Here is a 16,610-nt window from a genome sequence, read left to right on the forward strand (position 1 = left end):
TATTAAATCCTAACAAACTCTAATAATATTAAACCAACTACTAACAGGATAAAATAAGGAAAAATAAATCCTAAACAAAATAAATCTAGACCAAGATCCTTGATCCGCATCAGGTGGAATTATTCCAAATTCATGCTTGTGCGTTCAATGTCTTGGACCACATAGATGCGGATGTTACTCGGCCAATTGATATTGACTCTGCGATTTGGAAGCGTTTAGATGTCATTATTAAGCAATGGATCTACGGTATTATCTCTAAAGACCTTGTCCATACTATCATGAAGCCCGGTGCAACTGCCCTCGAACTTTGGAACCGATTGGAGGAACTTTTTCATGACAATAAACATACCCGAGCCGTTTATCTTGAGGAGCAGTTCAATAACACTCGCCTGGAAAATTTTGCTAACATGTCAGAGTACACTAAGCAAATTAAACTCCTTGCGGATTAGTTAAGTAACGTGGGGAATCCTGTTTCTGAGAGCAAAATGGTGTTGCAAATGATCACATGTTTGCTGAAAGGGGAATATGATACGGTCGCTGCTATCATACAATAGTCTGACCCTCTTCCGAATTTCAATAAAGCCCGATCCCAATTTTTACTGAAGGAAACAAGAAAAACGAAACAAAAAGAACATGGTCATCAAGCCTTAGTAGCGCAAGGAACCACCGGCGACTCCTCTCTATCGCCGCAACCGACGTCTAATCAGCCACGTGGGGCTGGGGGTCGTGGCAGCAGCAACAGTAATCGCAGCCGTGGCCGCGGTGGCCAGCGCGGAGGCAAGGGTTGTGGTGCTGGTCGTGGAAAGCAGACCAACAACAACAGCAGCCACCAACCGCAACTGGGCCACGGTCAGCAGCCTGCCCAACGCTGGCCCAACCAGCAGCCTCAGCAAGCCCAGCAGCATTGGGCTGGTCCGATTTCAGGAGGGTAGGCCTCTCCTCCATGCCCTTTTCCTACCAACCCAGCAGGCTATTTTCAACAACCCCAACAATCCATTTTGGGCCCTCGCCCAAACCAACAGGCACAAGCTTATTTTGCTCTAGTCCAGCAACAAGGGTACGGCCCTCCTTATGACTCCGACCGAGTTGGGTCAAGCCTATAGCTCTATGAGTCTTTCGTCACCTAATGACGGGTGGTACATGGATACGAGCGCCACATCTCACCTCACTAATAATGCTGGAAACTTCCTTAAACTGTTTAGTTTGAGCACTCCTAAGTTTATTTTGGTTGGTGATGGCAAACGCATTTTAATTCATGGCTACGGACATACTTCCACACCTCTACCCGGCCTCTTCTTCCAACTGAAAAACGTCCTCTTTGTTCTAACATCATTAAGAACTTAGTTTCTGTTAGGAAATTTATTTGTGACAACTCTGTTTCTGTTAAGTTTGACCCTTTTGGTTTTTCTATGAAGGATCTTCATTTGGGGACGGTTCTAGCTCGGTGCAATAGTGTGGGGGATCTCTATCCTTTTTCTTCATTTTCTGCTGCAAATGATCTTCATCATCTAGCTCTCACCGCTATCTCTCCTTCAACTTGACATAGTAGACTTGGACATCCTGGAGCACAAGTTTTTAATTCTTTTAGAACAAACAGTTTGATCAATTGTAATAAAGGGAAAAATACCCCATTTTGCTATTCTTGTCCTTTGGGAAAGCACACTAGGCTTCCTTTTAACTCTTCTATGAGTATTTCTTTTTCCCCTTTTGATATAATTCATGCGGATTTATGGACTTCCCCTATTACTAGTAAATTGGGACATAAGTATTATTTGGTGTTTCTTGATGATTTTTCTCATTTTCTTTGGGTTTTTCCACTAAAATATAAGTCTCAAGTCTACTCTATTTTTCTTCAATTTAGAGCATACATTTCCACTCAATTTGAAAAACATGTGAAAACTTTTCAAAGTGATAACGGTCGTGAATTTGACAATGGTCCTTTTCACAAATTTTGTGATGATAATGGAATTTCTTTTCGATTCTCATGCCCTCATATCTCTTCTTAAAACGGTAAGGCCGAGAGAATTCTCCGTACTATCAACAACAAGGCACGTACTATGCTCTTCCATGCCTCTTTACCACCTTCCTTTTGGGTCTATGCCGTTCAAATGGTCGTCTATCTCACCAACATACTTCCGACCACTACTTTTGGTAACAAAACCCCCACTGAAGTCTTATATCGTAGGTCCCCTTCCTACGACCATCTTCGTACTTTTGGGTGTCTTGGCTACCCGAACCTCTCTTCTACGGCAAAGCACAAGCAAGTTGGAACCTCGATCCACCCCTTGTGTCTTCTTAGGCTACCCATCCAACCATCGAGGCTATCTATGCTATGATCTTAGCCAAATTTAGGGAAATGGACTATGATATTTTAGATGATTGTTCTCTCAACAATCTACTCCTTCAAGGCCCAATGCACACGACCCAACCAGCAGCCACTCCGGCCCACACACCTATAGCCCACCCTACCTCTCCTATTTCCACCACAGCTAGTAGTGGGCATAATAGTCCACGCATGGACCGTGGGCCAGTTCAATCTGCCACGGCCCACACGTGGGCTACCCCTACTGGCCCATCTTCTCCTCCATCCTCATCTACATCCCCTATGATGCAATTTTGATCATTCGATCCTAGCCCAATTCCCATACAAGCCACACCAATACCCTCCTCTAGCCCGCCTTGTCCATTGGTGCCCACACACCCCATGGAAACCCAAGCCCAATATGGCATTTTTAAACCTAAAGTCCCCTTTAATCTCATGACTCAATCTATTAGTCCTCTTCCCAAGAGTCCTAGACTTGCCATGTTAGACCTGAATTGGAATGCGGCCATGAAAGAGGAGTTTGATGCTCTTACTAAACAACATATTTGGGATCTTGTTCCAAGGCCTTCTGGTGTGAATATTATTCGTTGTATGTGGTTGTTCAAACATTAGTACAGGAAAAATGGTGACTTGGAGCGACACAAAGCTAGACTTGTTGTAAATGGCAAGTACCAACAGGTGGGGGTTGACTGTGATGAGACTTTCAGTCCATTTGTTAAACCGCCTACCATCCATACAGTTTTGAGTATTGCTTTGGAGAAGGATTGGCTGATACATCAATTGGACGTAAAAATGCCTTCTTGCACGGTGATCTTAAGGAAACTGTGTATATGCACCAACCCCCCGGTTTTGTCAACCCGGGGGCACCTACTCATGTTTGTCGGCTCTGTAAGTCTTTATATGGGCTTAAGCAAGCACCACGGGCGTTGTATTAACGGGTTGCCAATTATCTTCTAAGACTTGGGTTTGTGTGTAGCAAGAGTGATAACTCTCTTTTCATTTTGCACCGAGGTCGCCACTCGGCATACTTATTGCTCTATGTTGACGACATTGTCTTGACTGCATCTACCGAGGCTCTCAAATCAGAAATTATTGGGCTTCTTCAGGCCGAATTTGCCATGTCCGATCTTGGTAGCTTTCGGTATTTCTTGGGTATTTTGGTCACAAAGACCCCTGGCAGCATGTTCCTATGCCAACATAAATATTCTCAAGAAATTATTTCTCGTGCCAAGATGGAAGGTTGTAAACCCGTGGCCACCCCGGTTGACTCCAAGGCAAAATTAGGGGCTCTTGATGGCAAACCCGTGGCAGACCCCTCCCTCTATAGGAGTTTAGCTGGCGCCCTTCAATATTTGACTTTCACAAGACCGGATATCGCGTACTCGGTCCAACAGATTTGCTTGTTCATACACGACCCAGAGGAGCCGCCGACTTTAATGCGTTAAAACGCATCATCAGGAACATACAGGAGACCCTAGACCACAAGCTGCACCTCTATCGCTCCCCTCCAATTGCTCTTGTGTCCTATACGGACGCCGATTGGGGGGGTTGCCCCGACACCCGACGCTCTACATCGGGGTATTGCGTTTTCTTGGGCGACAATCTCATCTCGTGGTCTGCTGAGCGGCAAACTACCTTGTCTAGATCAAGCGCCGAAGTCGAGTATAGAGCCGTGGTAAATGTGGTTGCCGAAACTTGTTGGCTCCGCAACTTACTGCTGGAATTGCATTGCCCCATTCGCTGAGCTACTTTGGTATATTGTGATAACATTTTCGCCGTTTACTTGTCTAGCAACCCGGTTCAACATCATCGAACAAAACATGTTGAGTTGGACATCCACTTTGTAAGGGAAAAGATTGCCATGGGTCATGTACGGGTACTTCACGTGCCCTCTTCTTATCAATATGCGGACATCTTCACCAAAGGTCTTCTTCGGCAGCTCTTGGCGGACTTTCGTTCCAATCTTAGTGTTCGGCCACCTCACGCTTCAAGTGCGGGGGTGTGATAGAATATGAACCACTTCATATTCTATAACTATTGCTTGTGTAATTATGTAGAGAGTATACTCTTAATAATGCTTGTAATTATGCTTGTACATTGGCTATTTATATTGAAGCAATGAGAATACATCTCTCAAGGAGATTTACACAATTCTACACTATCCTAATCGGACAAACAAAAGGGAACAAATGGATTTAACACCATTGTTTGATTTGTTTCTACTTTCTAATACATACTTCGTATAAAATAAAATGATGATGTATATGCCATCTCAATTACATATAGCCCTCTCTAAAAGGTGGTGAATATTTTCATGATAATACTATTTCATTCTTAACTAGCATTGAGATAGATAAAAGTATTATATATTAAGTTAATATAGTGGTGTAATTCGTTTAATAGTAAGAAAATATATGAATTTTTCATCGTCCAAGCACATGTTATTGATGTTAACATGATTTGAATAAATGTATAAGGTATCAATGAGATCATGATAGATAAGTAGAGAACAAGATGGCAAATGACCCAATACGAGTACTATGTAGCTTGGTCATGAAAAAATGATTTTGACACTCCTTAGTTTGATTTGGGCACTCATCCTTGTGATTAGAGACAATGAGACTAGAGCACCAATGTCAATTTATATATGAAATGTCAAAATAAAGACAAATAAATATTCAACTCACCTAAAATTAGTTGTGTAGACTAATTTAGGGAAGAGGAAACTTCATACTCCGTATGTATTACATGCAAGTAATAATAATGCAACTAGAATAACGACATTATTAGACAGAAGTATCCAATTTTTTTTTATTTTTTTCACTTGAAAGAAGAATATATGTATGCTGGACGGCATATATACGTGTCTTTACTAAAATTTCATTCATGGAAGTGTTTAAGATATAAAGTGAGAGGACAAAGGAAGACTTACGAAGACTTTGGAGAGAGACATTTGTATTAAGCAACTAACCTTTGTTTCCACCTTTCAAGTCGATTGGGATCGGAGTATGTTTTAATTTATTTATTAGTTTAAATTGTACCGACCATTAGTGTCTTTAATTTTTTTCAAAAGAATTAAATAATTTATTTTTATTATTAAAAATTTAAAAATTTGATATTATAGAAATATATTTGTTTTTGTATAGACTAATCTAGTGCAGAGTAGTGAAGTTTTACATACTAGATAATAATATTAAATAAAGTCAAAGTTAATATGTAAAAAATACTCGTAGTACAAAATTTTTAAAATTTTTAAACTTATGCAACATTTTAATGTAAAATTTTTAAACTATATGTATAATACCCTTTTTGAAACTATGAAGTATATAGTTCCCTTAGATTATCATAGAGAAATTTTAATAGCTATCGTCAACGATAATTTGACCTTGTCAGGCCATTTTATATTGTCAAATTTAAGCTAATTTAGCTCCTATTTAACTTGTATTTGTTCAACCTATACTTTTTTACATCGAAATTATATAGAGTTGCACAAAATAGTGATGTAAATGAGAATCGTGACACTACCCAAAACCTTGCCAATCAATTAAATATTACAATGAAATTGCCGGTTACTAGTTGTTACAATTGCTTGCTCACTAGGATTACAATCAATTATTGTCTGCCATTATCTCTAAAATAATATTACAGCCCACTTAAACCCTTAAACTTTCATCATTTTTCTTATCAAAAATTATAAAATCTCTAGGTACGACATATAATTAATGTTTGGATTTGACTAAGGTATAACGTTCATCACAAGTTCTCAAATGTAATTATGATGATGCTTGAGTTTCATCAGCATGGTATCAGCCACTTAAACTATTCAATTCACTACAAAGTACGAGTTCAATTTTCCCAAACAACCAAGGAATACACTACTTCAAATTTAACTCTCGGGTTTTGTAAATGTAAGGACTCGTACTCAATTACCTAGTTTAAGCTAAGTAGTCATCCCATGAGATAGGAAAACTTTTCACTTTAAATTCAAATTTAAGTAAAAAAAAAAAAAAACATCGTTCAGATAGTATTTTAACACTGTGATTTGGAAGTTAAAATTTCTCTTAAAGTACGTAGAATTAAGGTCGCGTTTACGTGTATTAAGTGTGAAAGAATTTAAAATTTGTGAGCTGAACTGACGTGTGAAAGATACATACTTTGCATTTTCGTAGAACAATCATGCAAGTCAATTCATCAAGTCAAGGTTCAAAACATTGCTCTCAGCTCCACTAAGCAATTAATTCCAAAAGTCAAAAAGCAACCATATTGACTTAATCAACGTTACACAAAAGCTCTAAAAATAAAGGACAAAATAGATATTATATTAATTGATAAGAAAAAACATAAAATGATTGGTTATAAGAACAAAGAAGAGCAAAAAAAAATAACAAAAACAGAGGAAAATCAAAATAATAACAATAATAGTAAAGCATGAAATCTTCAAATGTAAAACTAAGATCAAATTTATGCAAATGTTATTGTTGCTTAAATCCTGTTAATAGTTTTCCAAATTCTTTTGATCATCAAAACTCAGCAAACGTTGATTCTTCAACTTTTCATTATGACTTTGCAACTGCAACTACATCATCTCTTTACCCAAATACACACTTCACTAACCCTGATTCAATCCCTACTTTACCGGAATCATTCCGGAGTTTCACAAGGTCATTCCCTCAGTACTTAACCACCGTTGAAGCCGATGAAATCCGCGCCAACGAGTACCGCCATTTATTCCTTTCATCTCAAGTTTGTCTTGATTATAGTGGTCATGCCCTCTTCTCTTCCTTACAACAACAACAACAAGGTGAGTTTGTTGCCTCTTCTTCCTCTTATACCGCGAAAATAACAAGTTTTGATATTTTGCATAAGGCTAATGGAGTGGTAATGTCATCAATGATTGAGAGTAAGATCAAGGAAAGAATTATGAGGTATTTGAATGTTACTGAGGATGATTACTCCTTGTTTTTTACTGCTAATCAAACATCCGCTTTCGGGGTTTTAGCTGAATCATACCCTTTCCAATCTAATAAGAATCTTATTACAGTATATGATCATGAAAATGAAGGTGTAGAAGCTATGATTAAGACCTCAAAAGGCAGGGGAGCTCGAGCTTCACAAGCCGAGTTTAAGTGGCCTAAGTTAAAGATTCATTGCAACAAATTAGAAGAAATTGTGGTAGGTAATGTTAAGAAGAATAATAAGAACAAGAAAATGAACAAAGGTTTGTTTGTTTTTCCTGTTCAATCAAGAGTAAGTGGAGCAAGATATTCTTATCAATGGATGAGTTTAGCAAGGGAAAATGGGTGGCATGTATTACTTGATGCAAGTGCCCTTAATCCTAAGGAAATGGACACTTTAGGGTTGTCCTTATTTCAACCTGATTTTATTATTTGCACATTTTATAAAGTCTTTGGTGAAGATCCCTCAGGGTTTGCCTGCCTACTAGTAAAGAAATCGATCTCTCCGACACTGGATGTTTCGAGTTTTACATCTTCCCCTGGAGTTGTGAGCATAACACATACAAAAGATGAACAAGATCACGAAGAGTGTGAAGTTGAGTGTAAGGGACTAGACCAAGCAGACATGTTAGGCCTAGTTGTAATTGGTAGTAGAATAAGATGTTTGATTAATTGGTTGATTAATGCATTATCAGCTCTTTATCATCCACATTCCGAAAGAGGGGTACAACTTGTACAAGTTTACGGTCCTAGAGTAAAATTCGACAGAGGCTCTTCCTTGGCCTTTAACATGTTTGATTGGAAAGGCGAAAGAGTTGAGCCAATGTTAGTCCAAAAACTCGCGGATAGGAATGATATTTCGCTTGGTTGTGGATTATTGAAGCATGTATGGTTCTCTGAGAGGTATGAAGTTGAGAAGGAAAGTGTTTTGATGAAGGGGACTAAAGAAAGCATTAGGAAAAAATTCAAAGGGAAGAAAAAGGAGAGTTGTGAAAGTGGTATATCAGTTGTAACAGTTAATATTAGTTTCTTATCCAATTTTGAAGATGTGTATAGTTTGTGGAAATTTGTTTCTAAGTTTTTGGATGCTGATTATGTTGAGAAAGAGAGGTGGAGATATACAGCACTTAATCAGAAATCTATTGAAGTTTAAATGAATTTAATTATGAAATTACAACTTGTATTTTGTAATTATGAGCTTTCAAAGTTATATCAACGAACATTGTTACTCATCATTTAGATATTAGATATTTTTTGGTGTGTTTATGTCTGTATGACCACTTGAATTTTGGGTTTCAATACGTTTATCTTTTGAAATGTGTGGATAAAACTAACTTAATCCTTCATTTTTTTTTTAATAATTGCAAGACTTGTAACACTTTGACTTTTACACTATTTATGTGTTTCACTTTGACGGTTTGTATTTAAGTAAAAATATAGTCATGTAACACTTTGACTTTTACACTATTTATGTGTTTCACTTTGACGGTTTGTATTTAAGTAAAAATATAGTCATGTAGGATTTTGTTAGATTCGTCTCGATTTATACCCAATTTTAATATCAACTGTTTATAATTTTTACATATTGGTAATTAAAGGTATTCACGATTGAAAACATACATCGGCAGGCGTAAAGAGAGAAAATAATATTTAGGACCAACTCTACTTGAATGAAAGTATAACTAACCTAGCTAAATTGTACAACTACATTATATACATAAAGTATCAATAAGGTCTTGTATTAGTGAATAATACTTAAGGGTATATCCCCCGCCCTTGTGGCTCTCTAAACACTAAATAAATTTAAAAAAAAGGGTTTATAGATATTATATCGCAGGTTCAAATCTCTCTTTCTATTTATAATTTGTATTACTGTATTACCCTTGGCTTGTGATTTATTTAGAACTTGAAGTATGTTTTTATACCTTAGTTGAGCATTTTAGGCCTTTATAAATTGTAAGGCCACGAGATCTTGGGCTTAGCCTGCACAAAGACAAACACATAATGTTGGAGTGTAAGCTACAAGACCCAAATAATTGTTAGAGATGTCTCTAACCATACGACTTGGGAAACAAACACATGGGCTAAGCTCCTAGTAAGAACACATGAGTCAAACACATGGGCCGAATAACTGGTATGACAAAAGGCAATAACAAATTAAGGGGACGTTTGGTTCACATAATTAAGGTATGAGGTATGAGTTTAGAATGGTTTAAACCCATACCTTATGTTTGTTTTATGATTTTAAGAGTTTCAAACCCATACCTCTAACCCCCAAAGTATGAGATTTAGAAACCTTGGAGGGTGGGTTTGGCTCATTCCCATACTTTTAGGTATAAAATAAAAGAAAAAAATTGCATTCCATAAGCATACCAAATATATGGTATTAAGAATCAAGTTCCAAACTCCATACCACTATGGTTTCATTCCTGATTCCAACCCCATACCAGTTTGCAAACCAAACTCCCCCTAATTACTCCATTCGCCTCAGAATATCTGAAACGTTGAACTTTTTTCGCTATTAGCTTTGATCATAATGTTTACTAACAAAACTAAAACATATTTCATCATAAAGTATGTTGTTCAATAGGTATTAATATAAAGTTTTACAATATAATTTTTAAAATAATTTTCATTAATATTTAATTACTCCCTCCGTTTTTAAATACTTGCTCCATTTCTATTTTTTGCACTATTCATTTATCCACTTTGACTAATGTTTGTGATTTATACATTAGAAAAAATATACTCTTGTGTGTACTTGTTGGAATCATCTCAATTAATAGATTATTAATTTTCAATTGTTAGAATTTATACTTATTGATAATTAAAGATATTAGTGATCAAAGATTAACATCGGCATGCGTGTCCAAGAGAAATGAATCAAGTATTTAAAAACGAAGGGAGTATATTTAAAGTCAAACTTTTGATTGACATGTGTATAAAGTTGAACAGCTTATTGTGTCAAATATTCTGGGACAGAGGAAGTATTCGATAAAAAAAATACTTCCTACATTTCCCTAATATTTATCATCTTTAAGAAGTTTCACAAATATAGCAACTAACAACCCCTATTTGCACATGTTTTATCTCTTTCTATGTATTAATATTAGAGGAACATATGAAGTAGAACATATGAACTCAGTTTTACAATAATTGCAACATTTTGACTTTGTGCATTATTTATCTAACTTTGACTACACTTTTTACATATGTATAAAGATTTTAAACAATTATATAAAATATATTGTTGGACCAATCTCAATGTATATTTTCAAAAAGTTTATTTCAAATTTTATTGTTAATTGTTGTGTACAGTTTTTAATGGTACAAGTGTTGTATTGTAAAGACAAATAGTCAAAAGTTAAACCGATGCATTTATCGTGAAAGGGAGGTAGTGCTCGTTGGTTTCACTTATTTTTCACTTTATTTTGGGTAGAGTAGTTAATTTAGATGATCTGGTTGGGTCTGATGATTTTTAAAGTAGTGTTATTAAATTATTGTGTTCATATGAGTTGAAATCTGAATCGAATGTTTTTCGGATCAATTTCAAATCATATCAGGCAGGGAATAGTTTTGATACCTCTAATTTTGAGTCTAATAAGTTCGTATGAGTTCAGTTAAGTTTGGATCAAATACTTTTAGTTAAATAAGATCAAATAAGTACATAAGTAAAATCTAATTGAACAAAACCGTAGACCGTGCGAGTGTATCAGTGTATATATAATGCCATGACCAAGTTAAATACTAACTCCGTTTCTTTTTAGTTGACACGTATTTCTTTTTAGGAAGTTTTTTTTTTTAGTTGACACGTTTTCTTTTGGAGTAAGTTTTTTTACCTTGCATTCACAAGCTACCACACTTGTTTTATCATTCTCTCTCACTCTCTCTCCTCTCCTTAATATATGTGCCTAAATCAAATGCGTCAACTATATAGAAATGGAGGAAGTATATATATATCAAGTCCAGCTTGGCCTAGTGGATAGGAGAGTACCTTCCAACCATGGATAGGAGAGTACCTTTAGTTCTCCTTACCAACCAAAAAAAAAGAAAAAAAAAAGCTATTAAACATTTTATATACTCCTCCACATGTCCTAATATCTCATAAATCTGACGTACAAATTCATTATGTGTCGTAAACGAATCCGGCAAACAATATGTAATCTTCTCCACATTATAGACTCCTAATCGAAATAATATTGCCCATATACACATACATTTAATTTCCTTAAATTAATAACATGCATAAGGACAGTTGGCATAATTATATAAAATTTTGTCAACGCAAAACTGTATCATTCTTAAAACAAATTGATCTCTTTGAATAAAGAATCATCTGTTTGTGATCTTTCATGATTCCTTTTTAATCTTAATACAGTAATATACTCTTCACATTTTTATTTGATCACAAAGATCGAAATCAATCTAAATTTTTTTATTTTAAAAAAAAAAAAAATCATAAATCAATGTAAAATTCTAAACATGCAATAATATACCCGAAAGAAAAGCAAAGGAATTATTTTGTTGATATATTAGATTTTATTCATGTGCAAGGTGCAACTCCTTTAGATATTGAATTTCTAATTCTTTTTTTTTTTTTGTATAGTACGGAGTATATAAATAAAACAAAGCCACAACGTGATGTAATGAATTAGGTGAAAGTGCCATATAATAAAACTATATTTTTCGTATAATTTTTGTATAACATCAAATTTTGAAGAGAAGAAAGCAGTTCACTTGTATGTAGTGCCCTCGAGGGGATCGTGGTATTTCATATCTCAATAGTATAATAATCAAATAATGTTGCAACTAACGTGGTTATTTTATGTCATATGTGAATTCTCACAACACGTGCACCACGAGGATGAAGATCATGCAACTTATTGCTTCTTCTTAACTTGCTTCCGCTTTATAAAACAACTTGAGCACCGGATAAAATAAAAATCAATACTTAAATTTGGGACAGGTATATATTAATAATGATTAAACTTATATATTAACAAGCATAACTCGATATATTGACGTTTAATTAATACTCGATTCGTTTTTCATGTATGTATAATTTTGACTTTTAATGCAATTTATTACGGAGTAATAATTCGTGAAAATAAATGCCATTAATTTTATTGTTGTTGCATTAATTTTAATCTCTAATTCAAAATATCTTTATTTAAGGGAAATAGTACAATTTTTCCTCAAAATAACTTTTCAATTGTAGAGTGTTACAAGTATTGTGATATTTACATTTTTATCATTGCTATCGAGACCCTAATTTCTGAGCGTGACTGGAAAATCATGATAAGTCATTGCTATCGAGACCCTAATTTCTGAGCATGACTGGAAAGTCATGATATGATAAGTCATTGCTATCGAGAGGCCAATTGTGTAGCAGATTGACTAGCCAACTTTGGAGTGACTTCGACTCAAAATTAGTCATCTTTGAGACGGTATTGGAGGATTTTCGTTCCGTTTTATTAAAGGACTCGGTGGCATCACGAGACCTAGAATTATTTCGGATGCTGCATCTTAGCTCTAGTGACTAGTTCGGTTTTTTGTTTTTGTTGTTTTGTCTTTTGTTTTTCTTTCGTTTTTCTTTCTGTTGGTTTTCTTTTCTTTCTAGTTCCTAGCTTTGTAATTCCCTTGTGCTCACCAAAAAAAAAAAGAAAAAAGAAAAAAAAAAAGCATTTTTGTGAAGCGTTGCAAATATTAAAAAATAGAGGAAGTAATTAATACTCTGTAAAAGTATTAATCTATTATTGACTAATAAGCCATGAGGCCCATGATTTTATTAGCAAATTAAATGCAATAAATAAAACTAACACTAGATAACACTCCCAAGTCGTCTAAGGAAAGCACATTTTATTTATGAATTTGCAACCACTGTCCGCCAGGAAGAAACCCTTCAAGCACAATCAAAATTTTTAATGCACAACTCTCATGAGGTGGCCAATATATGCTTGTAGGATAATTATAGGATTATTTTATGAGAAAGTCCTTATCGAAAATTACTCGTATCATTAATAGCAATAAAAAGTTTCTATTGCGGAATAGTATTTTAAAATCTTATGTTGAATTGATAGAGCATTTATAGTATCAAAATATATATCATGTGTCAAAAAACACGCATATTTACATTGGTAGTATATTTACGTCGGTAGTGTAATTATAATAGTACTACTATCGTACTCTAATAAAATAACTTCATTGGGGTAATTACAAGATGTCAATTCAATATAATAAACTCAAGGCATAAGAGTCCAATTCAAATTATTCCTGTATTCAATTAGCTTGGAAGCAATAGGTAGGGAAATCCTTAGAGCCTTTGACGCATAAAATAAATTATGGAGGAAGCAAGTATCAATCGATTACTCTTCACCGAAAAAAAAAAAAAAAAAAAAGAGTATCAATTGATTACTTAATTAACAAAATTATTATGGATTGAAGAAATCTTTAGGGATCATTGATCATGAAGTTAATTAGCTTAGAAACTCATATTTTAATAATGCACACCAAGATAAAATATAAAACAAGATTATGAACTGACTTGTGATTGGAGCAATCTGGTGATGAATAATCAGATATTTGTGGAATTCGACAAAGAAGATCTCAGTCTCTATATCTTTAATTTTGTATAAATCATAAGGTGTGTCAGAGTCATTAGATCAAGAGTGAGGGATATCTCTAGTGGTTAGAGCTCTCCCTCCTGATTTCAATTGATCAAGAGATTAATTCTCCTCACCTATCATTGTTGCTCTCTAAATACACAAAAAAAAGAAGAAAAAAAAGAGAGTAAATAATTCGAATTTTCATAAAAGGAATATTATAAATAGATAGATCCTTGTGAAAGTGATAATAAAAGGAGCTATTTAAAAATACAAAATAAAATAAAATAATTTTTTTTTTACAAAAGAACAAACTATGGGAAGAATTACAAGAATGGACAAAAGAAAAGAAGGAACAACGAACTCTATTCAACAAGAGGGTGCAATTTGTAATACAAGTAAATATTGAGGGTGGATTTATTTGGGAGATATGAGGGTGAGTTCTCAAATCATTCCATCGTAAACATCCGTTATAACAGAATTAAAGCTGTGTATATTATTGACATTTGTAACTTTCTCTATACACATAAATTATATAATAATAAAAAAAAGAAAAAAATAAATATAAATAAAAAAAAACAGAGCTTTTTTGGTGCAGCAGGCCACACCGTGCGGCCTGCTGCCAAATCAGTAAAAATAACGGATTACGCAGTATAACGGGGTTACTATTCACTCGCATAACGGGGTTACTGGTTTTGTCAGGGTTACTTGTATTTTTTTTTTCAGGGGTACTTGTATTTTTTTTTTCAAGACTTGTATTTTTTTTCAGGGGTTACTTGTATTTTTTTCTTTTAGGGGTTACTTGTATTTTTTTTTTCAGGGGTTACTTGTATTTTTTATTTCAGGGGTTACTTGTATGGATTACTTATTCAAGGGTTACTTGTATTTTTTTTTCAGGGGTTACTTGTATTTTTTTTTCAGATGTTACTTGTATGGATTACTTATTCAGGGGTTACTTGTATTTTTTTTTCAGGGGTTACTTGTATTTTTTTTTTCAAGGGTTACTTGTATGGATTACTTATTCAGGGGTTACTTGTATTTTTTTTCAAGAGTTACTTCTATTTTTTTTTCAGGGGTTACTTGTATTTTTTTTTTTCAAGATTTAGTTGTATTTTTTTTTCAAGGGTTACTTGTATTATTATTTTTTTCAGGGGTTACTTGTATGGGTTAATTCAAGGATTACTTGTTTGAGTTATTTATTCAAGGGTTACTTGAATGAATTACTTATTCAGGGGTTACTTATATGAGTTACTTCAAAGGTTACTTGTGTGAATTACTTATTTAAAGGTTACTTGTTACTTATTCAACGGTTACTTGTAAGCCCCATACCAAACCAGTAACACCCTACAAGTAACCCTTGAGCAAAACTAATAACACTCTACAAGCAATCGCTAACCAAACCAGTAACACCCTACAAGTAACTCTTGAGCAAAATTAGTAACACCCTACAAGTAACCCCTAACCAAACCAGTAACACCCTACTAGTAACTCCTGACCAAAACCAGTAACACCCTACAAGTAACCTGACCAAACTAGTAACACCCTCACCAAACCAGTAACACCCTACAAGTAACCCCTGACCAAACCAGTAACACCTACAAGTAGCATAACCAAACTAGTAACACCCTACAATTTTTGACGTAGAATGTTTGATCTAAGATTCCACGAAGAAAACGAGCTCACATTTCTTTGGTTCTCATCAATTTCACTACTTCAAATGTTGTTGATGATTTTAAGAATAATTAATCACAATTTTTCACAGCAATTTAACACCCATTTTCTACAATTTCGGGCTTTAATTGCAGCAATTTGGCAAAGAGGAGAGAAAAAATGGGTGGAGTAGAGATATGGTTGTTGGTGATGTGTAGTTTGGCTTAAAGAAGCTAAGAAAAGAGGAGAGAGGAAATGAGTATAGTAGAGATATAGTTGTTGGTGATATATGGTTTGGAGAAGAAGATAAGAAAAGAAGTGAGAAAAGAGTTGTGGTATTTTTTTCCAAAAAAAATTAATAAAAATTGTGACTGGCCACACTGTGTGGCCAGCCACATACAAAAATTTGTGATAAAAAAATAAGAAAGATCAATATGGGATCTAATACTAAGGACTTAATTCAAATATTCAATACTAAATGAATCAAGTTGCTGACGATGATGTAAAAGAAAGCTACCAATATATTTTCCGACGACAATGCATGCTATGTCTTCAAAGTTAGATATATGCCTATACGATTGCATCACTAATTCAAATTCGCTGCACAAGACTCAAAATAACTGTACTAATGAGCTCCCTAATATTGAATTACGACAACAAAAGAATCTACTTGTAATAAGATTAAACTATGATGGTATGGATTTTGTGTATGATTGACTCATTAAGATTTAATAATTCTACTTTTTCTATAAATAAATAAAGAAAGTTAATAATTGTGAAAAGTCTTCCTCCAAAACATACACGCAATCTGTTTATTATACAAATCAATGGACCATCTAAATACACAAAAAGACTTGCGTGGACCTGGTCCACAATAATATTATTGTGGACCCGAGGTCTATACACACGCAACTGGCATTATATTGAACATAGTGACCATTATTTTTAACATAATAACCTTATTTTTAACCTAGTAACCTTTATTAAAACTACTACAACGTTTAATAATATTGTGAACTTGAAATATGACGCTATTACCCTAATTTTAACATAGTGGCCTTTATTATTCATATTGATCAG

The 16,610-nt window shown here is 34.5% G+C and overlaps 2 protein-coding genes across 2 annotated transcripts; both read left to right on the forward strand.

Annotated features, from left to right (window-relative positions):
• The first annotated feature begins 2,758 nt into the window (after positions 1–2,758).
• Positions 2,759–3,768, forward strand: LOC110702298 (uncharacterized mitochondrial protein AtMg00810-like). The gene is made up of 3 exons (XM_021880001.1): positions 2,759–2,919; positions 3,063–3,149; positions 3,300–3,768. Exons 1-3 carry the CDS (start codon positions 2,759–2,761, stop codon positions 3,766–3,768), a joined length of 717 nt encoding a protein of 238 aa, XP_021735693.1.
• A 2,727-nt stretch (positions 3,769–6,495) lies between these two features.
• On the forward strand, positions 6,496–8,564 carry LOC110702520 (molybdenum cofactor sulfurase-like). Its single transcript, XM_021880239.1, has one exon. It carries the CDS (start codon positions 6,752–6,754, stop codon positions 8,429–8,431), a length of 1,680 nt encoding a protein of 559 aa, XP_021735931.1. The 5' UTR covers positions 6,496–6,751; the 3' UTR covers positions 8,432–8,564.
• The last annotated feature ends 8,046 nt before the right edge of the window (positions 8,565–16,610 follow it).

Source organism: Chenopodium quinoa, unplaced genomic scaffold (genome assembly GCF_001683475.1).
Source record: "Chenopodium quinoa cultivar QQ74 unplaced genomic scaffold, ASM168347v1, whole genome shotgun sequence".
NCBI classification, from domain to species: domain Eukaryota; kingdom Viridiplantae; phylum Streptophyta; class Magnoliopsida; order Caryophyllales; family Amaranthaceae; genus Chenopodium; species Chenopodium quinoa.